At 38.9% G+C, this 24,443-nt stretch overlaps 1 protein-coding gene across 4 annotated transcripts in view; it reads right to left on the bottom strand.

Moving 5' to 3' along the window:
• CHD9 (chromodomain helicase DNA binding protein 9) overlaps nucleotides 1-15,922 on the bottom strand; it is a 43,185-nt gene extending 27,263 nt beyond the window's left edge. For 2 of the 4 annotated variants that reach the window (XM_070953140.1, XM_070953141.1), the window contains exons 1-7: nucleotides 14,451-15,922; nucleotides 5,022-5,356; nucleotides 1,951-2,062; nucleotides 1,653-1,799; nucleotides 953-1,021; nucleotides 798-853; nucleotides 124-241 (exon numbers count right to left, since the gene is read on the bottom strand). In XM_070953140.1, coding sequence (XP_070809241.1) covers nucleotides 124-241; nucleotides 798-853; nucleotides 953-1,021; nucleotides 1,653-1,799; nucleotides 1,951-2,062; nucleotides 5,022-5,356; nucleotides 14,451-15,863 — 2,250 coding nt within the window. In that variant the 5' untranslated portion in view covers nucleotides 15,864-15,922. Of the gene's footprint in view, nucleotides 1-123; nucleotides 242-797; nucleotides 854-952; nucleotides 1,022-1,652; nucleotides 1,800-1,950; nucleotides 2,063-5,021; nucleotides 5,357-7,997; nucleotides 8,028-14,450 lie in introns of those variants that run through there. The other 2 variants (XM_070953142.1, XM_070953143.1) reach the window with 1 other exon arrangement.
• Between the last annotated feature and the right edge of the window lie 8,521 nt (nucleotides 15,923-24,443).

Below are 24,443 nucleotides of genomic sequence, written 5' to 3'. Positions count from 1 at the left end.
TGGTGCCCAAAAGGTTGGGGGCCATTGCTATAACACGACAAAGAGCAAATTGTATAAAGCCCCAGCAATCAATACATTAATTGGTTTAGCAAGATTTCTGGGTGGAATTTTATAGATACTCACATCTGCAAAAAAATGGGCTCTCTGTGCTTGCCTCAGCTTGAAACGTTTGATTTTCTGCTGGATTCTTTTGTCCTTTAAAAGCTGCTGCTCTGTAGCCCATTCACAGTGGAGGTAGGAGCTAGCATTACAAAAGGGCGTGGAACCGTATTATTGCAAGCACAGGCTTTTATGCAAGCTTTTACGACATTAAGACAACTTGTGCAACGAAAAGTGAAGTTCGGCTTTGTGCTAGAATTACGTTCTAGAGATTTTATTTAGAGCATTTATTTCCTTGTTCTTGAACTCTGGAGTGAAGTCAAAGGGCATACATAAAATAGTGCACCCTTATTTTAGAATTAGATTTCTACCACAACATGCACAGGATAGGAAAGTCCAAGCTATGGATTTGACTCATAAGCAGGGATGAAACATTCTCCTTCTACTTGCTAATTGCTAGTGTGATATTGAGACAGTTGTACATGGTCAAAAGAATTTCAGAACCAAGGACAATTCTGTTCTATAGTTGCCTGACTTTTTTTAAAAAAATTACAAAATTACAAAAATTACAAGTACAAAGGTATGCTATTAATTTGGATAAACACTCCAAAATGTAGAACTCCTTCATACGGACTTATGATTTTAATTAGATGTGATGAAGTAGTCAACCAAAATAGCAATTTAACGGCAATACTTACTAGTTTTTGTATTTAACAAAAAATTCTTCTGCTTCTACTGACGCAGTCCCAGGAATCTGAAAATGTACATCATAGATCCTGTTTAATATGCATTTACACATTTTATTTTAATTCTGAATTTAAAAATTCATGAATACCTCCATAATTTTACTCACTTCTTTTTTGATAATTCTGGAAGATAAAATTTTATCTACAATTGCTGCATCTTCTTCACTTGGATTCTCCTGTTTAGATGAAAATATGAACGACGTTTTAATCATACAAGAATTATCCCCATCGGGGATGCCAGAGGAGAAGGAATTACTTAGCAACTAAAATGTTGTGAGTGTGTTTTAGGATTGACTCACAGTTTCCACCTGATGATTCAATAAGTGTGGCAAATAAAATCCTTGACACAAAGTTATATTTGTACTCTTCCTTTCAGTGAACTAGGCAGATATTCATATATTTTGTTTTGACAATACAAGGATATTCTGACAACTCCTACAGCAGTGGAACAGCTAAGTGTATGCATTGTGCATGCAGCCCACAAAAGGTCCTTTGAGTAAAAGGATTTAGAGAACACCCAGCGCACAATGTACCATGTATTGTTCTCATACACCTAGTACTCACCAAAGTGGGATTATAGATAACTCAATATAACTGGCTGCTTCTCAGTGTTGTTCCTGAAATCATACTGGGGCTCCCTAGTGCAACACAAGAGGTGATGACTACAGTATCACACTACAAATGATTTTTGACAAAATGTATCTGTAATCATTGTTGCCTAGGTAGAGAAACCCCCAAACCTGTCCCTCAAACTTATATATAAGGAGAACTGCAAGAATTGAATTGCCCAGTTAAGATTTTACTTACTACAAATAATTGTAAAGGTTGCTCAGCAGGCAAAGGAGTAGAATTTTTTTTTATTTTTACAGAAACTTTGGTTTCTTCTTCAGATTGCTTTCCTTCACCTTCTTCGGCATATTTCTTCCTTTTAATTTGTCGATTCGATCTTCTCTTCTATAATAGGAAGAAGGACATAACCTTAACCCATCATTTGCAATCATTTTCTTTCTCTCTTTTTTTTGGGGGGGGGGGGGGCTGGGGGTAAGACAGGCTGACCCTGAGTTAATACCTATTACAAAAAGAAGACTGCTTTTTTAAAAAATACCTGTGAACTTTCGTCTTTGAAAGATTGCTGAGTTGTCTGTTTAGCATCTGACATTTCATCTGAGGAATCAATTTTTCTCTTCTGTTTTTTACCCAGTGTAATAATAAGCTTGCTGTTTTGAGACAAAAGACATGGTTACCAGTGCACAAAACTCAAACTAGGATGGGAATATGAAACATCAAGTTGCATACAAAGTTTTCTTATTATTATTAAAAATGTTTTTCCGACTATTATTAAAATTAAGACTGCTTGGTGACTTTAATCCCTGCTAGTACCGTGTTTCCCCGAAAATATGACCCTGTCTTATATTATTTTGAACCCGGAAATAAGTGCTTGGCCTTATTTTCGGGGATGTCTTATTATTTTGGGGTACGTGGAGCAAGACGGGGCTCCTCTTGCCGTCTTACCTGATTTCCAGCTCTGTCTCCTTAACCCTAACCAGAGGAAATGGCAGGGACCAGCTGCGCAAGCGCTTCAATATTTTCAGGGAGGGATTATTTGGTGGGGGGGGGACTTATTTTAGCACATGCGCTCAAAAACCCGATTGTGCTTATTATCAGGGGATGTCTTATTTTAGGGGAAACAGGGTAGGAGCATTATTTTGTGGAGAAAAAAATTGAAGGAGGAAATCATTGTCTGCTCCTAGAAGCACTGAATATTTTACATATAAAAGTCACTGAAATGAAAATAAATGTAATGGATGTACATTGTATATGATTATTATTTACTCAAAATCTAGAGTAAGCAGAGCATAACATTTCAGGTTGACAGTTTGGGTTTCAGATAACCAAGTAACATAGAAATGATTTCATTACTAACAACTGATGACTTCATAAATGTAGGGGGAAATTATATTCTAATGCAACAGCATTAATTATATTTCTGCGTTTATACTCAAAAGGTTACAGAAAAGAGAGCAATATTAATCTCATCCCTTCTTGCTTTTAATCAGAGGGCTGCAGAGACATATAATTTTCCATATTTAAAATCTGACAAGTGCTGCTTTTCACTGCATTTTTAAAATATTCACAACGTGATTACAATCCAACCCCAATTTAGATAAAGAGATGTCCTTAGATGCATACTTTACATATTGTAGATTGGATAATTACACATCATGCAGAACTGAAAACTGCTTTAGAAGAGACCTTTCGCCCTGCTGCCCGCATAATTCGGCCTTATATACTGTATATGAATTATATACTGTATATATATATATATATATTGTAGCTGCAGCAAATGAATATCATATATAATCTATTTTTACACTATGTGTCTGCCTGCCTGCCTGCCTGCCTGCCTATCTATCACATGTAAATATGGCTAGCCACTGGAACAGTGTTTCTCAGCCTTGGCCGCTGGACGATGTGTGGACTTCTGAGAGTTGAAGTCCACACATCGTCCAGCCGCCAAGGTTGAGAAACACTGCACTGGAAGATAATTTTAAAAAATCATGATATGTAACTGGCTCAATTTTAGCTGCACTACATTAAAAGAAAGAAATGTTTCTTTCTTTTAATGTTTTAAATGATAAACTTATATACCTGAGTTAATGAAGTGCCAGGTAATATTAGAGTTAAGCAACAATTCATCAAGCTTATGAATTTTGCCTCTTTTAACATTCAATTATTTCTAGACACAGAGCACCTAAAACCAAACAAGCAAGCAAAGAAGCAAAAGACACAACCCAATTCAACTTTCTAACTTTACGAGCATGAAAGATTTCAGGGCAGAATCTTAATACAAAAGATCTTAAGCCTGAACTACACTTTTGAGTTCCTTAAAGAGAGTCTCAAATGTACATCTCCTGTGGGAGGGAGCATCCATATAGTCATCAAACCATATGGACCAAGAATCATGTATCTCTCCAACTTTTAATTTGCAATAGAGAATGCTCTCGTTATACGATAATTGGATGTTGAATTAAATAACATGCATGTGACATTTATGTAAGGTTATAAGGTTATGTACTGCTAATTTAAAATATATGAATAATTAGTATTCATAACTTCGGAAATCAAGGTGATGTTTTTAAACCAAGTGAGACCCATAAAGATTTTGAATGCCATAGTGTCAAAAAACAAAACACTAAATAGAATTTAAACAGATTGTAGAAATAATCTTCTGTTTTCCTGGAGAAAAACGCTACTTCCATTATTGCAGGGAATGGGGAATATGGCGCTTTTATGGTCTGTGAACTTCTGCTTCCTGAGCGTGCTGGCTGAGGAATTCTGGGAGTTGAAGTTCACAAATCGTAAAAGGGCAATAGTTCCCCACTCCTCCATTAGAGAATCAACTTCAGCAGCGGGCATGAGATGGAGGCAACTGTGAACTGGGTTTTGTGCTACTTGTAAGCAGGCTGCATGGACGTGCCCTTCGAGTAGTTCACGAAATATATTTACAGACAAAGTAAACAATCAGCAGACAAATCCATACCTGAAAACATGCTTTAAGCCACATCTTTTATCCTTCCCTTTCTTTTTTAATAAAACAAGTGTCCCTTAATCATCAAACTACAGCTGCCGCAGTCAGACCATGCTGGCAAGCTTCCATATCGCACATGATTCATCCTGCCAACTTCATGACTCATAATTCTGAAATCCACCTAAGATTACACAGATCAAATCCATGTCTGTGGGCCTCAAACAACCATGGAGGTGCCTACTCAAAGCATAGTCACTTGGGCTACCTTGCAAAAATGGACTAAGATTGGTTCACGTCCACTTTTTAGCCATGGAGCTCACTGGGTGATTTTGCATCAATCATTCTTTCTCAGCTCAATTTGCCTCTGTAACCTGATTGTTTTTGGAAATAAACTTTTATTTATTACTAGATTTATATCCTCCTGCAATTACCAGGCGCTGAATAGTTCAAAACTGGGCTACAGGCTTAGTCAACATAACATTTGTAGAATGTATTTACTTTTTAAACCGTTGATATAATTTTTCATCGCTATTTCAAATCTTGAACATTGTTTTGGTTGTATCATCCACATCATCATCATCATCACCACCTGAATTAAAGTCCTACTGAAAACAAAAATAGACGGGTAGGGCATTGAGCCAACTTACCCAATTTTTGCCCTCTCTTTAGTTTTGGAAGAGCCAGTTTTAGGCTTCCTGCTTTCTTTGTCTTTTGGTTTGGATTTAGCTTTTCGCCCCTTTTTGTCTTCTCTCCCCTCTGCCGAAACACTTGGGAAATTTTCTGGACTCATGACTCTCGGGATGTTTCTCTCCCCTCTCTCTTTTGCTTTGGCTATCGCCTCGGATATGATGCGATTGGCTTTCTCCTGCTTGCTTTCGGATTCCACTTTTTTCTTCTGTTTCTTCTCGAGCATTGATTTCACCTGGGTATTCTGCAGTTTAGTGTATACCCCGGGACCATCTGCTTTCTTGGCAGAGGGGGGCTGCAAGGGGAAAAAATATATAGGTTACTCATCTTAGATAAAACTACGGATGTAGTCAAAATCTCAGGGCAAGCTATCTACGTGGAACTCAAAGTAATGGTCAACAGAAATTGCTCCCAAATACAGGTTGGCAACAATTGAGCCCAACATTTCTTCTGTTGTTAAGCGAGTTTTGCCCTATTTTATGACCTTTCTTGCCACAGTTGTTAAGTGAATCACTGCAATTGTTTTAGTTAGTACCACGGTTGTTAAGTGAATCTGGCATCCCCGATGGATTCTGCCTGTCAAAAGGTTGCAAAAGGGGATCGTGTGACCTTGGGACACAGCAACAGTCGTAAGTACGAGTCAGTTGCCAAGCGTCTGAATTTTGATCCCAGGAGCATGGGAGTGCTACCAAGGTCGTAAGCGTGAAAAACGGTTGTGAGTCACTTTTTTCCAGTGGCACTGTAATTTTGAACAGTCACTAAATGAACTGTTGTTAAGTCAAGGACTACCTGCGAGTGATTCCAGCACTGAATTAAAAATTCTAGTCACATTTACGCAGAATAAATGTGTTCTAAGGGACTTGCTTACTTCCAAGTTTAGAAGCGCAGTTCAACAAAGTCATTTGCAGTGGATGGAGGTGAGGAAAAGCAGTGGATTGTTTGACACCTCCAAAGCTTTCCATACCTGAATCAGCCAAGAAGGGAAGGGTGGTTAGGAATATCTCATCTCTTTTCTGGCGGCTCTTTTTAAAACTTTGTCTCTCACTCACTGCATTAAGAGGAAAAACCTCTTCCAGCAGTGAAAGGATATTTTGTTCCCATCTTATTTCCTCCACATAGGATCAGGAGGCCAGAGCTGTTTCTAGATGTTAGACATCTAGAACTACATCCGATACTTATATGCAGATTCAATAAAAAGCGTTTGAATCGTATCACAGATTTGCTAAAAATCATTTTTAAACGATCATTTAATTATGATAAAAAAATCATAAAAGCGGGATTGGTAGAAATCATATTCCTGACATGAATTCTCTGCAACATTTAGTGGGGGGGGGGGGGGGAAAGGATTATCTAACTTCAGTTGCAAGAAAATGACTTCATATGAGGCCTGATTTATTTTGTGCAGTAAAAACAAAAACAAGCATCGACATGTTAAAGGCAGACAATGTTTTTTTAAGTATTTTTCTCCATTGCAAAAGGTAGTCATACTTAAATATAAAAGGTAGCAGAGTTTCATATCGTTAAATCAAAACAATGAAGCCCAAACATATTTTGGGTTTTACAATTTTTGACTTTGGAATCTGAAAATTCTGTTGCATAAAATGTGCAGGGCTTGAAACCTTCAGAGTCTAGGGGATTAGTGAGCGTGCACAGATTCAGAGCACAACAGAAGATCAGCAGCCTTCTAGACAAGGGTCTAGTTTCCAGTCTTCAGTCACAATTGTGGGTGGGCCAGTGTAGCATTCCTGCTGCAACTGCATTTATCTTTATTCTCTATTTTAATTTTTGCTTCCTTCTTTTCTGCTCTATTTCACCTGAGTCACAAATTTACCTCTTGCAGGCCCAACTCATGTTTTCATCGCTGTGCGTACAAAAATACAAAGGTTATTTTTAATGTATTTTTTGTACAACTGCTTCTTAGTTATTCTCATTGTCTTCTCCCTTGCATTTTTAAATGGAGTAACAACATTTCTTAACAGCACTTTTTCTTCTTTGAAACAAGCAGGATACGGTAGTATAAAGAACTCCAGGGAAAGGAGCACTAGTACATCATCTACTGCTCTAGGCACTGAGTGAAGTTAAAGATGTCAAATGATGTACCAATGAAGCATCAAGAAAAAAAAATCACACACTTACATAACACACAAGTTAACGTCATAACATAATCTGTACGTAAAGCATTGTTTTACATTCAGACACAAGGCATTTGGGTCGAATAGACTTTTACTGCAACGCTATGCCTTTTACACTTAGATGATCCCAATCAATAAGTTATGAAAATACCCTTTGTTTAAAATTTCATGTATAGCTGATTCACAGGAAGCAGTTCAACAGTCCCTTTTGTTTGACCGTTGTTTCTAAACGTACCCAGATTGAAATGCCTGATTGCAGCATAAACAATTATAGTAGCTTTTCTAAGACTGCATGGAAGACAGTTTTTTAAAAAAGCACAATGCAAGGAATGGAAAGAATTTCCTATCCAAACAGGGGGGGAGGGGGAGGAGAGAGAGAAAAAAAGAGGAAGAGAAAGAGAGACAGATAAAGAGATAATAATTATGTTATGTTCTCACCCATAAATGTGCCTCTCACTACAGCAAAGGGGAAAGTCAGGAATTTCCAAGTGCATTTTCAGGACAATTCCAGTTCGCTTCACTGGATACATTTTTTTTTCCTATAAGAGCCTCATCCAAGCCCTAACCCACAGCGCTGCGGCACCAGGGAAAAAGCTTATGATAGCTCAATAAAATGCCATCTCAAGGCCAGCGAGCTACAACAAAAATCACCCAGATTCGAGAAAACAGCAACAAGCTCAAGATGGCGATACAGGCACGACTCCCGTAGCAGCAGCAGCCAGTAATAAGGAAGGTTATTCAATCCCATTAGCCTTTTAGCCCAAAGAACCCCTCCTCCTCCCACTCATTCAAGCTTTCACTTACCCTTCCTCTTGGCCTCTTCACTGAAGACATTTTTGGCATGAGACAAAGGTTGCCCTCGGGTTTTCCACCACCCGAGGAGGTAGGTTGCGTTCAGGGGAACGGCATTGAAAGAAGATTGCTGAATGGCCTATTTAAGCCAGCCAAGAGCCAAGGCAGACACAGCCTTCCGCAAACACACATTGTGATTTATCAACATTTTTTTTTTCCTGGACTGGCATTTAAGTCTCCTTCCTCTGCTAGACAAGTACACCCTCGGCCATCTCGGGCCGACAGGCTCTCAAAAATAGCTCTTGAGCAGAGAGCCAGCTTCCCACAAAACACCAAAAGAAACGAATGCACAAAGCATCAAAATGCATCGGCGGCGTGAATATTAGAGATGTCGTTAAAAAATACTGACTCCTTCTGCGGAAGTAGGCCAGCAGATGGTGCTACCAGTTATTATTCCATTAGACTCTGCAATTTAACCCTCCGTGGACTGTTCTTCCCTACATGTGGCAGAAGAGTTAACTCTTCATTCTTCCACCTTCTGCAAGAGCTGAAATAATATCTACTTTTATGGGTGACGTATATAAGGAGTGTTTAAAACCTGACAAGTAACTGTTTCAGTGGAATCCTGTCATTGTTTTGCGTTATTTTTACGTTATGAGTTATTTTTGTAACTATTACTGCACAATATTTTAGTATCAGATTTTAACTTGATGCTTTCAGAAAGAGTTTATTACAGTATTATTTTGAACTGGTGTTTAAACTCAGTTTCTTACACCTTGTCCTTTTCATTCTATGATATTTGGGGACAAATTAGGTAGTCAAGAATATTTCCTTAAAATATCCTCCTCACATTTTTGTCAAGGAAGGAAATAAAATATTTATAATTATCATTGTGGCAAAAGAGACTGAAGCCATGGATTTATTTAAATATTAAAAGCAAAAGGTTTTAAAAATCATTTTTTGGTTGATCAATATTGATTATGTCTTACTAACATGGAATTGAATTAAGACATCATTAGCATCTAAAAGTGATTTGCTGCTAGAGTCTTGGTTTTATTTATACATAACTCTAACCTAGAATTTAAGAATCTTGGCTTAGAGTGAATAAATGAACCTCCTTCCTCTACAAACAAACCAAGAAAACTCCAGGGCAGGTTTAGTTAGCATAATTTGTTACATCAGCTACCTAAAAATCAAAACCAATGAACGAACCACAGGTTCGGATTCCAATTTACTGGAATGAGCACAAGCCAGAGATTCCAATTTAGATAACACTAAATCAGTCGGTTTTACACCATTGGAATACTGTGGACAAGGACAAGGATCACATAACAGTTCTGATTAACATCAAAGTTGTTTCTTGTTTAGCCCAAAGTAATAATATGAAGGCAATCTTATAGTCCTGGAAATCTTCCACAAAGCATGGTATTGTCTACTCTGAAGAAATATTTCTTTCAGCTCTCCATCATCATAATACTTATGATAGCAAAGCCACATTTAAATATGAAATCTCAAAGATGAAAAGAGTGGAAAATAAATTGCAAGATCATACTACAGAAAGAGAAGATCACAAAGCCCAGTGCAGAAGGATGCTGTAAACAGTATTTATAGAGTTACACACACTATTTATGAAACCAGTGGAACTATTGAAGTTAACATATTTTCCTTAAATGGCTGCAGTGACAAAGAATAAGGCTGATGAATCGACCAAATTACATAGAAATACATTAAAAAAAAACCTTCAAATTCCCAGTTGTGGATGTTGACTTAAAAATGTACAACAATCTTAACAAATCCATTCTTTTGTAAAATAGGACACTTCTATTCATTGTTTTATTAAATGCTTCTAGGGAATAATGAAATGCATTCAGATTCAGAGAATTCTTAAGTATATTTTCAAGCAAAAGTTTAACGAATTTAACAGTTTTTGATTTCAAGTAATTGTTTCAGGATTGTAGTAGAAAACAGGTTCAAGGGATAAAAAAGACAAGACAAATTCAGAGAAAAGGGGGAATCAAAAATAATTAGATGATCATATCTGATGCTTACTTTAGCTGAACCCATAATTGGCATCCAGCCTCAAGAGGGTTACCTATCCTGACCTATTGATTCTCATGAACTAATTTTAAACGAAATGTCATGTGCTGATTAAAGCATAGTGCAATTTATAGACTTTATATACCTCAGTCAAATTTCATTTAGCGGGAGCTTTAATAAACAAAGATATCAACAGACAGCACACTACTTCATTAAGTAAGGGACAAATGACTGAATTCGTGGGGCTCATGATAAAACAATGTTATTATGGAAATATACTACAATAAATATCGTAGTGCTCATTGAGCACAAGTTCTTCCTTCTATACGTGGGAAACTATATTCAATTTTAAGGATGGTTTCAGACTTGCCAATTTCATACTATGGTTTCTACAGTTGGCTTGTTTCAATACAATAATAATTTAAGATTCAATACAGTTCAAAGTTCTGTTGTAGTTAAAACTACAATTAATAAAAATTAGTAATATTTCACATTAGAGAAAGAAAAGGAAAGAAATGGTGAGAAAGAAAGAGTCCAAGGTTTGTTAGAGATTGTTCTCATCATTTCCTGGGCATTTTTTAGGAACGTGGACTTCAACTAACAGAATTCACAACAATTATCATGTTGGATGGGACATCTGGAGTTCACATATCTTATGTATGTTTTTATAATCACTGTATAAAAGGTGCTTTTTAGATCACTGTACCTCTGTTTCAGAAAATCATTCATCGACAGAATCATGTTAAATCTCAATTCAGAGGCAACTTTGACTTGTGCTTAGTCCGACTTTGATCCCACAGCATTACTTTTTAGATATACTGCCGTGAACCACGAATTCCAACTTATTACGCTCCCTTTTCCCACTGCTTCCTGGAATCCACTTCCTGTTTATACTTTGCTTTAAGGAGGACCAGAGGACGCCAAGAGCATGAAAACTACTGTTAATGACTCTGCTTTCAGTTACTGAGTTTCCTGGCAGTGCAAAGCAGCTTCTGCAGCGCAGGACAAGTAATAGCTAGGCTCATATTTCAATTCTGGCTGCCAGTTCAGGACAAGGAAACTTTCTCCTAATGCATAACTGGCGACAGAGAGAACCACTGCCTTGAGGATTCCAAAAGTAATATATTCATAAAAATCAATGTCAACGTTTTTTTTTGCAATACATTTATACTGCAATGGCTAACTTGTACGGATCAAGAGACTTTGGTAACTGGTATCTGTTCACTCTTGAGCGAAGTAATATTATGCAAATTATGAACATTTATTTCTCTCTCCCCTAGATAGCTTAGATCTTTCTCTCCATGTCTTCACAATAACAAGTTGGTACTAAAAAAAATAACACACATTGTACAACTTAAGTCCCATTAATTTCAATAGTCCTACTCTAAGTTTGACCTAGTCTGGATCCTATATATTCTTAGTGATTTGTAGGCCATCTTATGCATCCTTCTTTTGCATTAAAAAAATTATTTAAGTACAGTGGGGCAAAAAAGTACTTAGTCAGCCACCAATTGTGCAAGTTCTCCCACTTAAAAAGATGAGAGAGGCCTGTAATTGACATCATAAGTAGACCTCAACTATGAGACACAAAATGAGAAATCAAATCCAGACAATCACATTGTCTGATTTGGAAAGAATTTATTTGCAAATTATGGTGGAAAATAAGTATTTGGTCAATATCAAAAGTTCATCTCAATACTTTGTTATATATACTTTGTTGGCAACGACAGAGGTCAAACGTTTTCTGTAAGCCTTCACAAGGTTGGCACACACTGTTGCTGGTATGTTGGCCCATTCCTCCATGCAGATCTCCTCTAGAGCAGTGATGTTTTGGGGCTGTCGCTGGGCAACACAGACTTTCAACTCCATAGGTTTTCTATGGGGTTGAGATCTGGAGACTGGCTAGGCCACTCCAGGACCTTGAAATGCTTCTTACGAAGCCACTCCTTCGTTGCCTGGGTGGTGTGATGGGATCATTGTCATGCTGAAAGACCCAGCCACGTTTCATCTTCAATGCCCTTGCTGATGGAAGGAGGTTTGCACCCAAAATCTCACGATACATGGCCCCATTCATTCTTTCCTGTACACGGATCAGTCGTCCTGGTCCCTTTGCAGAGAAACAGCCCCAAAGCATGATGTTGTCACCCCCCATGCTTCACAGTAGGTGTGGTGTTCTTTGGATGCAACGCAGCATTCTCTCTCCTCCAAACACGAGGAGTTGTGTTTCTACCAAACAGTTCTACTTTGGTTTCATCTGACCATATGACATTCTCCCAATCCTCTTCTGGATCATCCAAATGCTCTCTAGCAAACTTCAGACGGGCCCGGACATGTACTAGCTTAAGCAGGGGGACACGTCTGGCACTGCAGGATCTGAGTCCCTGGCGGCGTAGTGTGTTACTGATGGTAGCCTTTGGTACGTTGGTTCCAGCTCTCTGAAGGTCATTCACTAGGTCCCCCCATGTGGTTCTGGGATTTTTACTCACCATTCTTGTGATCATTTTGACCCCACGGGGTGAAATCTTGTGTGGAGCCCCAGATCGAGGGAGATTATCAGTGGTCTTGTATGTCTTCCATTTTCTAATTATTGCTCCCACAGTTGATTTCTTCACACCAAGCTGCTTGCCTATTGCAGATTCAGTCTTCTCAGCCTGGTGCAGGTCTACAATTTTGTTTCTGGTGTCCTTCGACAGCCCTTTGGTCTTCACCATAGTGGAGTTTGGAGTGTGACTGTTTGAGGTTGTGGACAGGTGTCTTCTATACTGATAACAAGTTCAAACGGGTGCCATTAATACAGGTAATGAGTGGAGGACAGAGGAGCCTCTTAAAGAAGAAGTTACAGGTCTGTGAAAGCCAGAAATCTTGCTTGTTTGTAGGTGACCAAATACTTATTTTCCACCATAATTTGCAAATAAATTCTTTCCAAATCAGACAATGTGATTGTCTGGATTTGTTTTCTCATTTTGTCTCTCATAGTTGAGGTCTACCTATGATGTCAATTACAGGCCTCTCTCATCTTTTTAAGTGGGAGAACTTGCACAATTGGTGGCTGACTAAATACTTTTTTGCCCCACTGTATTTCTACTAAATTCATATATGATTTTATCTAGAGGAATTGTTTGCTTAATATTTTATTAAAGTCTTTAAAAATTGCATGCATTAAGACAATAACACTGACTAAATCATTAGCTTTGCGTATCTGATATTCAGAAGAAATCAATACAGATTCTAATGCCTGGTCAACAGTTATTAAATAATTAGAAAATTGTAATTGTAGAGGCCATCCAAGGAAGAGAGAAGCTATATAATTTAAGACTTCTAGAAAAACCATACCCCTGATTTTTAGTGACAAAGCATTGCCATTAGTCTAGGACAAGACTTCAGAGTCATGTCCTCAAGATATCCTGTGGCATTTCAAAGTAAAAATGTGTAAACAATATTTCATCTGCATAATACTATACTACCCAGAATTATATCCTGTCTAAAAATGAACTATTGATACTAAAGGGAGTATTTATTTATTTATTTTATTAAATTGTACTAGTAACTGACTGAAAATCAACAAAGTAGGCTAAAAATTCCAAGGTCAACTGGAATACTGGAAAGGCAGCATTTCAGTCAATTCATCCATATGTACAACCTGTTTATGTGTTAGCTGATATTATGGTTAAAAAGCTGTATGCGCAAGATTTTAAAAAAAGCATATACCTGAACAAAAATATTTTTAAAAGAGATTTGCTTGGGAGGCATCTAAAAACTTTTAATGTATTTGATTATAATATCAATTTGTTGTTTTATTTCTTTCAGTTTACATCACAAAGCTCAACAGTTGGCAAAACTGAAAGTACAAATAGTAATTACAATCTGTCAAGTCACATAGATCAAATTTAAAAATGTGTGTTAGGTGTCTTTTGCGAAATATGGCAGAAAACTGCAGTTTCTGAAATGGACATTCATTTAAATTTCTTATGCTGTTTAGTATTTATTACACCACAGATAATTAAAACCTTGTTTAACAAATCTCTAGATTTACGCAGGCATAAATATCTTTCATGACAGTTACTAATTAGTTCTCATCTTGCCAGTTAGTGTTGGCAGATAGCACAGTAAAGAATAAACTTTATGTCACGGCACAATACTGCCCTACAACAATCTCAAAGGTGCTTTTTCCGAAGGCAACTGGACTTTCTTTGTTGTCGTTGAAGACATTATCCAAGATTCTTCTTCAGTTCTGTCTTTCAGCTCAGCCACTTCAGTGATCCTGGGATCTTTCAATCGGAACTGAAAAAGCTTCTTGGATTAGAAGTGAAACGTCTTCAAGGCCAACAAAGGAAGTCCAGTTGCCTTTGGAAAAAGCACCTTTGGGACAACCATGACCTGAATGACTGAGAATCTCCATAGACACTCTGCAACAGTGCTGTTACTTACCTGGTCTTGAGCACTGACGTTCTTCTGCTCTGGCTGATGTAGATGAGAACCAGGAGGATACCAAGGATGGTTGCAGTTTTGAGACTGAGTCTGAAGAAGGTTGGTTTGTGGGACAAGGCGCTGTTCCAGCTGATGCTCTAAATCATTACTTGGGGCCTCCTGAACAAAGGCAGTTTCATCAAACTGGGGAAGGAGATCTTCCTGGAGAAGGGCTTCTGGGTCGAGTTCTGTAAACGATGCACTTTGAGACTCCACCTGACGGAGCAAATTCTCATCCAAAGACGAAAAACCATTGCCCTCTATGGGGTCACTGAAGTGGCTTAGCTGAGGACCCGATCCAGGAGGGGTAGAAAAATTCATGTTCACCGCGGAAAGCTTTGAACTACTGAAGGTGCCCTGAGGTTGTGCTGAATGCAACACGTGGAAATTATTTGAAGTCAGTGATGTACTTGAATTGAGGAGGCTGTCTGAATCTTCTTGTTTGGTCCCTCTTCGAGTTGTGAAGGCATCACTTCCCGAAAAGTCAGGCAGAGGATGAGCTTGCTGGCTGACAGAAAGAGTTGTGGAAGATTGAAGAAGACTGGAAGGAGAGATCTGGTTGCTATTGTAGGGAAAAGGAGGAGAAAACTGGGTGTTAATAGAGCACGACGTGATGGCAGGAGAAGGCCCGTCATAGCTTCCTTCTTGATTGCCACAAAAGTGGGGCGAGTTATTCCTACTCTGGGAAAAAGATGGCATAGAGATAGACGGTTGTGATTTGGAAACGTCAACAGCTTGGGAGGGATGGGGAACGTTAGTTCTATGGGAAATAGACGCATTCACCTCCATGAAACCATCAGGCTGATTCCGAGTGTTCTCTCCTGCGTTCACGCTTGGCGGCAACTGCAACGAGGCACACGGATGATGCTGTTCGCTGGCCTGAAATAAGGCAAAACTGTGGTGTGCTACAAAGCTTTTGTTTTGCTGCATAGACGGCGTGGGTCCTTGATGGAACGGAGATCCGTTCTGGTTAGAAACGCTGCTCGAGGTTTGGTGGCCCCACATCGGGCTCCCGTCTGCTACATCGTCAGGAAACAACCCATTCGTTTGAGTTTGCGGATGGACAGGAGAGCAACTGAAGTCGGAATGAGGGGATAAAACGCTTTCGACCGGGCTGCTGAAGGACTGACTGACTTGAAGTTTCAGAGAGTCGTACTGGTTGAGATGTTCGTAATCGTTCATCTTTTGTGGAGTTGGTATCTCCTGCACATGGTTTAAAGAATCGATCTGCAACGGCTCAAACTCTGCACCCAAGTTCAACTCATCAACCAGAGAAACAGGCCCTGTTTGTACAAAGGCATCGTCCGATAAGCCTTCCAAGGTATCGCTAAAAAGATTGGCATCATCAAAAAAATCCATCATAGGGTCAGTCATCTTGATACAATTGTGCTACTTTGCCACTACCACAAATGGAGTTAGCGAGTCTCACGGCAGCACACAAAATATTTTTTCAGTGGGAAGCACTTCATCTAAGCCATGTTGACATCCACCAGCATTTTTGTAGAAATAAGATCTTGAAGTGTTTTAAATATCCTAAGTAAGAAAGGGGGAAAAAGCAGTTAAACGGTTTGGAATATCTTTCAATTACTATGTATTACATTTTTAATTATTATATCTATTAGGTGACATTTAAATACAAAAAGGACCTTGTATAATAAACATATTTTAAACCCATTACTTAAATTTGTTTTAGTCAGGTTTTTGATACATTTCCCAAACAATGCATACTAATAGCTTTTTGTACTATGTTGGAGCTGCCCAAAATTGTTGAGAGTTGGACAGCATACAGGTTTTATACAAGTAAACATAATCCAAAATGTCTGGTTCCACAAAACATTTTTTTTTTGGTTTGGCAAAGCAATTGTGGACTTTAAGGCTTATGTCTTTTTATTGGTATCAAAGTAGACAAGCTCAGTTAAATTCCTCCAAATTCTCAAAAAACGTAGCTGCAGATGGGATAAAATATATTCCTTAGGGATGTGGAAAATAAATGTCAGTGTGGTTGAAGGAAGGTATTCAACTGAATAACATATTGCTTTACCTTATCATGCTTGATTTCAATATTTTGCCCCGGTTCCTTCTTTTCCACAGTGATGTTATATTTTACTGAAATACGTTCACTAGAAAATATATGTTCAGTTTAAGGAGAGTAGATTCGTACACAATACTAAGCCATAATAATTATTTGGTTTTGGCTTTGTGTGTTATATGAATTCATTCATAGTAAAACATATTAACACTGTAATTGAAATTCCATCGTAAACACTTTCTGATATCTACTTACTGGTGTGTTTCTAAATATACTTTTATGTGTGAATATATATATTTATGTTCTTCTTTACTTTCTCTTTTTCCGCTTTGGGTATCAAGGGAGATACAATGTTTTGGTTCTTGCTCTTCTGGTGGCCTCAACCATTGTTATTTGACGTTGTTGCAGTGTTGTCTCTCTTCTTCTGGGTCTGCCTTGTGTTGTTGGACCTTCTCTTTTTATATATGCCTCCTATGGTATGGAATCCCACGACATCCTATCCAGGTGAGCAAACCGCTCTATTTGCTGTTTTTGTATGTAGCTTAAGATTGGTTCTATTGCCATTTTTTCTCTCTGATGGTCTCATTTTTGATTTTATCCCTTCTGGTCACTGCAGCAGCTTTCCCCAAATATGTATTTATAAATGTAAAAATTACATAAAATATAACATTGCTTAGCTTCTTAGAAACTTTTAATAAAAGAAGAATTTAATCATGAATTTAATACTAATAAGAAAAAAAAATCCTTACCCATTAATACATAGCACATTTTGTTACAAAAGTTTTACTTAGTCCTGGGAAATATTTGGTCCCTGATGTAATTGGGTAGCATTACAGATCTGAAAGATAAATAATAGTTTTAAACAATTCAGTTCTAGTATGGTATCTTCTTAGAGTCCTGTAAATTTGCTGGTATAAAAATTGTCAGGCTGAAAATACAAATTCTGGACATGACAGCAAGGCATTGAGGCACCGCACAGTTCTGCAAATATAAACAATTCTGAAACATTAGTTCTAGTATCATGTTTTATAATATAGCACTGGTGGAAAAGCTATTACTTTAATCTCATTAAGCGCGCATGTCCCAGTACTACCAATTTTAAGTAGTTCTTAATTAAAGCACATTTTAATTAAACAAAGCAAATATTGCTTCCAGCAAAACTATCTAACACCATGGCCCAATAAACGATTTAAGACACAATTTAACTTTTAACACAGAAACATCAAGATCAAGAATGTTTTGGAGATTTAGAGCTCCCAATTAGAGTTGTTTGATTAAACTCTCACTCTAGCTTTAAGGCCAGGCTATGGAGCTACTGTAGTTTGTAAATTCTGGTCAAAAGCATCCATTGATTAATGCTAAACTCCTTATGATCTAATACTACACCACAAACCAGTATTGAAACTGGGCGAAATGGGAAGGAATCTCTAAGCAATAGCATCCACTAAATCAGTGTTTCTCAACCTCAGCCACTTTAAGATGCAAGAGCTGTCAACTCCCAGAATGCCTCAGCCAGCTTGGATGGCTGGGGCATTCTGGGAGTTGAAGTCCACACATCTTAAAGTGGCTGAGATTGGGAAACACTGCACTAGATCAATCTTTTCCAGCAAAACTTTTCATGACTTAATTGGGCACCCAACAGCTTAAATCAGGAAGTGTTTGGGCTCATGAAGGTACCTCCCACCCAAAATTCTGTGGATTTTTACTCCCTTGCTTCACACCTCTGCTGTTCCAAATCCCTAGCCCCTCAAGAGCAGGTTCTTGGGGTATACAAGAATTATGGAGAAGGAACTTTGGAAAATCCCACTCTGTCCCCATTTTATGAGAGCCAATAGCACATGTCATGCTTTGATCTTAACCTTAATAAACCTTATTAATATTCTGACAAGTAATGAAATAACCTATTAATTAGATAATAGATTATCTGGATCTTAATAAATATACTTAGGAGATTAATCTGTTTTGGTACAGCAGGGATTTATTTGTTTCTGATGCCCTCAGAGACAATTTTCAGAATTGTCCCAGAATAAGGCCTCTATCAAAACTAGGTTTTGCAGCTGGAGGGGATCATAAATAGAATTTGTGTATCATGGTTTGAGATATCTCAAGTGCTTTCTTTGTCAAAGGTGAACATTGATAAACATCTTACTGATAAACTCTATCCCTCCGAGGAGGCAGTATTTGGCTAATTGCTTGAAGACAAAGAGCAAACCTATTTCATTTTGTGTCAAACATAATCTGTACATATGACAGTTATTGACATAGCCAAAGTATCTCAATGTTCTAAGTCCTCTCAGTAGGATTTAGGTCAATTATCCATGGAGAACAGACATTTCACATATACTGTAGGTTCTGGAGCAGAACAGAAAAAAAACCAAAACCTCTTACCATTTGGTGCACAAACTGATTCCCTTTTGCAGGTTGCACTGACACACCGGTGTTGATTGAAAAAAACCTTTCTTCTAGCAATATTACTGGGACAGCAGAACTGAGAAAGTGAGGAAAACAACAAAGCGTTAGTAAGGCAGAACTGCCACAGAGCCAGCTTTACGTGAGTTAAACGACACTGATAAACCAAGGAGTCCTTATGGAATCTGCAGTATGTGAATACTGTAAGTAAATGTTCTATTGTTATGTTTGCATTAGCTTGCAATAGTTTTATACTCTTGATATGGTCAAATGACTAAATCAATAAAGTTTCTACTACCGATAGTAGTGCTGTAGTAAATAAATAGTCACACCTGTAAGACATTACAAGGCATGCGAAAAGCATATCATAGATATATCATTTACTATTAAAACTCAAAAGAAGTTAAGATCATAACATTTTTCACTACAGTAGACACTATAGACTCTATTATGAAACACATTATAATGGGAGATTTGAGACAGAAAACGACAACTAAGTCGTCATTCAACATGCTTACAAGATAAAAATTATTCATTCAAGATATAAAAATGACAATCTATTAGACAGGACTGAAGAGAAATTAGGACTAACTCATAGAGGATAAGAATACAAATGGTTACCAAGATCTACCGGTATATACTACTCAAAAATTCTCCTGTTTGTCTGTTTTGCAACTTCATGTGGGCAAAACAGGCCATTTATTGGTCAACAATTTTTCAATCAACCTGCCTCAAATGGGCCAGCTGAAAGAATGCGCCCAGAATCCAGGCTCCATTATTCCCATGGGATTAAATTTTGACAAAATTGGGACCTATTTAGTGCCACTGTGTGCTCATCCATGGTCAGGAGATTATCATTTCAAACTCTCTCTACCAGTTTCCCATTAGAAAATTAATGGTGAAGCTGGCAGTGGATTACTCCCACTGTTTTTTTGCCTGTCCAGGTAATTCTGTTCTGTTTGTTTAGGTAAGGAAATATTGTTTAGGTAAGGAAATATTTCTGAAATGAAATAGAATGTAGTATCTAGTATATTACATTCATACTGAAAGTAAGAGAAGAATCAGCAATGCTTAGAAGAATGTGGTTAGATTACAGTGAAAGCAACCATGATGAAGAAATATTGATAAGAAGATACATATTACTTGTTATAAAACATCACAAACTCAATAGGGCAGTCACACTGCTTATAGTACAAGTATTATATTTTATAATATACCCAGATGCTGGAAGTGCAGAAAATAAGTTAGTCTAATAGGCAAACTTAGTAAGGACATGCAACATATCTGAACTTCAAAACAGGTTTTCCTGATCTAATTGGAAGTGTTTCAATCATTCCAAAAGAATTATAAAACAAGAGTTTTGAAATGGAAACGCAACCATTTCAAGTTTGAAACATGTCCAGTAGGGATGGGACAGAGTAGGAACACTTGGCAAGAATGGAACAGCTGTTTCAAACTTTTTGAACTTGGAACAGATTACTTCAAACTCAAAATGGATAAATTTTGAGCTTGAATGTTTGTATTATATCATTTAATGACATGGTAAATATGCTAACTACGTCACAACACAGTGATCAATCAAAATGAGAATTCACTAAGGCTATGATGGCAAGCGGTAATGAATTTTAAGAGGGCTTTGACCTTTTTTACCTACTGCAAACTAATTTGCATCTATTAATGAAATAGCCACAGTCCTATATTAATAGGAACTAAACCAAATCTATGCAACTTTTGACTTTAAAACAATGGTTCTGCCTACACTGGATTACTATGTGTTGATAAAATGAAAAACCAGAAGAGATGTTAAACTATGTATTTTACTTACAAAGTTAGCAGGCCTTGATAGACTGAATAATCTGTTGAAATGTAACAGACATTTTATCTGACTGCTAATTTGAGTGATTGACTCTAACCAGTCAAGAAGCAACCAGAGACAGAAATAAAGCAATTCTTTGAGAAGTTTTCTTTACAGAAACTTATGCAAATAAAGTATGAAAAAAAAATCACTTCTGCTCTATTTCCCTGAGATCTTTTAACTTTTACAACTTACAGAACACTGTGATTTAGAAAAGGACCAGCCTTTTAACTGTATATGACAATTTGCAAGGAAGAAGTAATTTAATATGAAACTGATATGTACACACATAAACCAGCAGCCTCCCCCCCTTCCCCCCCTTATTTAGTGATGCACAAGACTAGATAGGTTTTCTCTTCCTGTAGTGTAATAGTGCTGCAGCCTTCCAGAGCAACCTTTGGTTTACAGCCATTCCTTTGGCTCTGCAGTCTCTGGTCTACTGATGGTGTGGCCACAGCCATCACTAGATAGCTTTAAAAGGTACAGTAATTAGAAGAGATTATTGTTCGTACTTGAAATAATCATATTTAAAGGAATCATCTCCCACTTAAAGTAAGCGGATATGTAGCCAAAGTCTCCAACTCTTCCATATAAGCTAAAATTATGAAGCATAAAAGGTTGCATCAGACAAAATATTAAGGCCACAAAATGAGCAGACGTCTTAGAAAACATAAAATTAACAGAGTTCTGTAAAAGCAATACTTCAAAACAACTGTAGATTAATTTACTTAAGACCTGAACAGTACACAGGTGATACACAAACAACTGTAAAATGGGGATATACATGAAGTATATTGTCACTTTCAGTGAATATACATTGAAAATATGAATCATATGAAACCTATTTCCATATGTTCTTGAACAACTTTCAGATTTTATATTTTTAATACATTATCAGCCACCGTTATCATTACCACTATGCTAAAAAAAATTACACATTGAGGGATGACAGCATGAAGTCCTACATTATTCCAACTGGTTCACTTTGATACATCTTCTGCAAGCTGAAACATAGCCTCTCATTTTTTTCTGTGTACCACCCAACCTTTATGAAACTATATTCAACTGTTCATTTCTTCGATATTTCTCTAACAAACTGAACAAAAAATAAACCTCCTCAGTCTCTTATTTTTGCTTAACTATATTAAACACTTATTATGAAAAAAACCTTAATTTTCCCTTGATTTCTGAAAAGCAAGATACAGCACCAACTTGCAAGCCTTATGTATGCGATGACTTTTTTTCCCCCTCAACATTTGCCTTTGTCCTCTGTTTAGATAATTCACTGAATCAATTTGTTGCACTCACATCTGGATTCCATTAACTGCTGGCTTTTTCTATCTGTCCTAAAAAACGATAGAGAAATGGGGAACAAGTCCCAATAAAGAAAAAAGCTATCCTACTATAGTGATAAAGGTGCTGAACTTAGACTGGGGAACCCCAGGATCAAGTCCTCCTTGATTCATTGGTGATTTGGGGCCAGTCATAATCTCTCATCCAACATCCCTCATAGGGTTGCTTCTGCAGGGATAAAATTAAGGAAGATCTACATATAAGACACCATGACCCATCTGAGGAAAGACAGGATGTCAGTGCAACAGAGGAAGAAGAAAAATGCAGTAGGACAATTTGATTTTAAAATAAATAATAAATTTGAGCAAACTATTATAGCATCAAATATTCTACCATTTACAGAACAAAGTCATCCCCCCCCAAGATCATATTCTGAGTTTCAAAGACTGCAGACCACACACATCTGCTGCCTTCCATTCTGCTGAGGAATTACTTCCGATTTGATCTGAGTTTAGTTCAAATATGGTTTGTGATCATTTCAACTCTTATTTGGCATTCAACCCAGCACTAAGACTTTTCATAAACTTCTTAGCGAGCCGGCAACAGAATATTTTCTCCTTTCAGCCATCAGGGTAACTCCATCCATTGCAGTGCCACTATCTCTGCTATTTCATGTAGAGACCTTCTCCACTTCCACCTTAAAATATTGAGCACATATTGGGGGGAATCAGCCGTTTCTCCTGATCCTATTGGCCTGGGTGGAAAAGAACTGGTGGACCTTACAGTGCCTCTTCAGAAGTGGCACTGCTTTAAATGAAGCTCTACATTCCTGCTTGGCACAACCATGCCTTTGACTGTAACTTCTCTCCTTCCTTAGACCAGCACAAATCTTCATCGTAGAGCAGGATGCGATATTCTGCATTCGCTGAAGTGCCCCCCCCCAACTCCCAAACATCATTTCAAGACTCTAGAGTATTTGGCTGCATGGCTACAAGTCATGATACGAGGAATACAGAAGTGATGCTCATTCCAAAATCAAGCATCTGCTGGATCAAGTCCTCTTCTGGGCACATGACCCTGGATCTACGGTGAAGAAGTCACGATCACCAAGCAGCAACAAGTAGGGCACGAAGCCACTGTGCAGCATACCTGCCTCGTACAGATTCTTCCCACGGGACCCCAACATGCTTCTTTCCCTTGGAACCATTTGCTTTTCGCCTTCGGCCCTACGCCCAGGAGCCCCAAACACACCTATTTTTAATTTAATTTAATTTTTTTTTTTTTGCAGCCGTGGGTTAGTTACAGCTAGGGCTCCCGCCTACGTTTTGGAGGAAAAACCCTTCCAACTCTCCAGCTATGGGGCTGCAGAGAGAGAGAGAGAGAGAACTCACCCTCGGGGAGCAAGAAGAACTAATCGTGGGTTGAGAGAGACAAGGAAGCCAACTTCCACCATCCCCACCCACCCACCCCAACGCCCAACATGGATCTCCTTTGACCCTGTTTGGTGGCATCCCCCTCCCCAAGCCCCCCTTTCCCCTCTCCCCTTTTGATGGCCAGCAACCTAGCCAAGGACCAGCCCGGAACACCCTTCCTTTTAGGGAAACCCCCAGATCTGAGAAAGTTGGGGAACGTGATGGTGGGGGTTGGAATAGAAAAGGAGACCCAAACTCTGGGGGGGAGGGGGAAGAAAAGAAAAAGAAAAAGCCAGCAACAACCCTATCCTTCTACCCACCCACCCACCCACCCTTCTTTCCGCCCCCTCCCCCTTTCTGCCGGCTGGCATCGCTTGTGTCGGCCACCTGGACAAGAAGTCAGAGCCTCTTCCAAGACCTCGGATGGGGGGGGAGGTGGGAAAGGGGGGGGGGGTAGAAAGAGAGAGAGAGAGAGAGAGAGGAGCCGCCCCCCCCACACACACCCTAGCCAGGGAAGCGCGCGTGCGCGTGCGCGCGTGTCAGTCGCGCGGGCGGCCGCCCTGCCGCTCTCCCACGTGGGCGCGGTGTGGGGGAGGGGAGGGCAGCGGCGGAGGGCGACCACCTCCCTCAGACGGGAGAGGAGGAGGAGGAAGAAGAAGAAGAGGAAGGCTTCCCTGAGGTAACGGAGGCCCACCCACCTGCCCTCTTTTTTCCCCCGAAAGGGGAAGCCCGGGCAGGGCATCCCGGCTGAGGAGGGGGCGGCGGAGGCGTGACCCCGGCGGCGGCGGCTGGTGCTGCTCGTCCTCCTGAGGGCGAAGAGAGGATGTGGGGAGGGAGGAGGGGGGGGGCGTTGGGCGGAAAGACCCCCTCCCCCCCGCCTCAGGGCGCCTTGACAGCTCGTGAGGGAGAAGCGCGCGGCGGCGGCAGCGGCGGCCACTCCCCTTTCGCCTGAGGGA

This window comes from Pituophis catenifer, unplaced genomic scaffold, assembly GCF_029215685.1.
Source record: "Pituophis catenifer annectens isolate HBS135680 unplaced genomic scaffold, rPitCat1.0.hap2 SCAF_13, whole genome shotgun sequence".
Classification (NCBI taxonomy): Eukaryota; Metazoa; Chordata; class Lepidosauria; order Squamata; family Colubridae; genus Pituophis; species Pituophis catenifer.
This window is presented reverse-complemented; position numbering and strand designations above follow the sequence as displayed.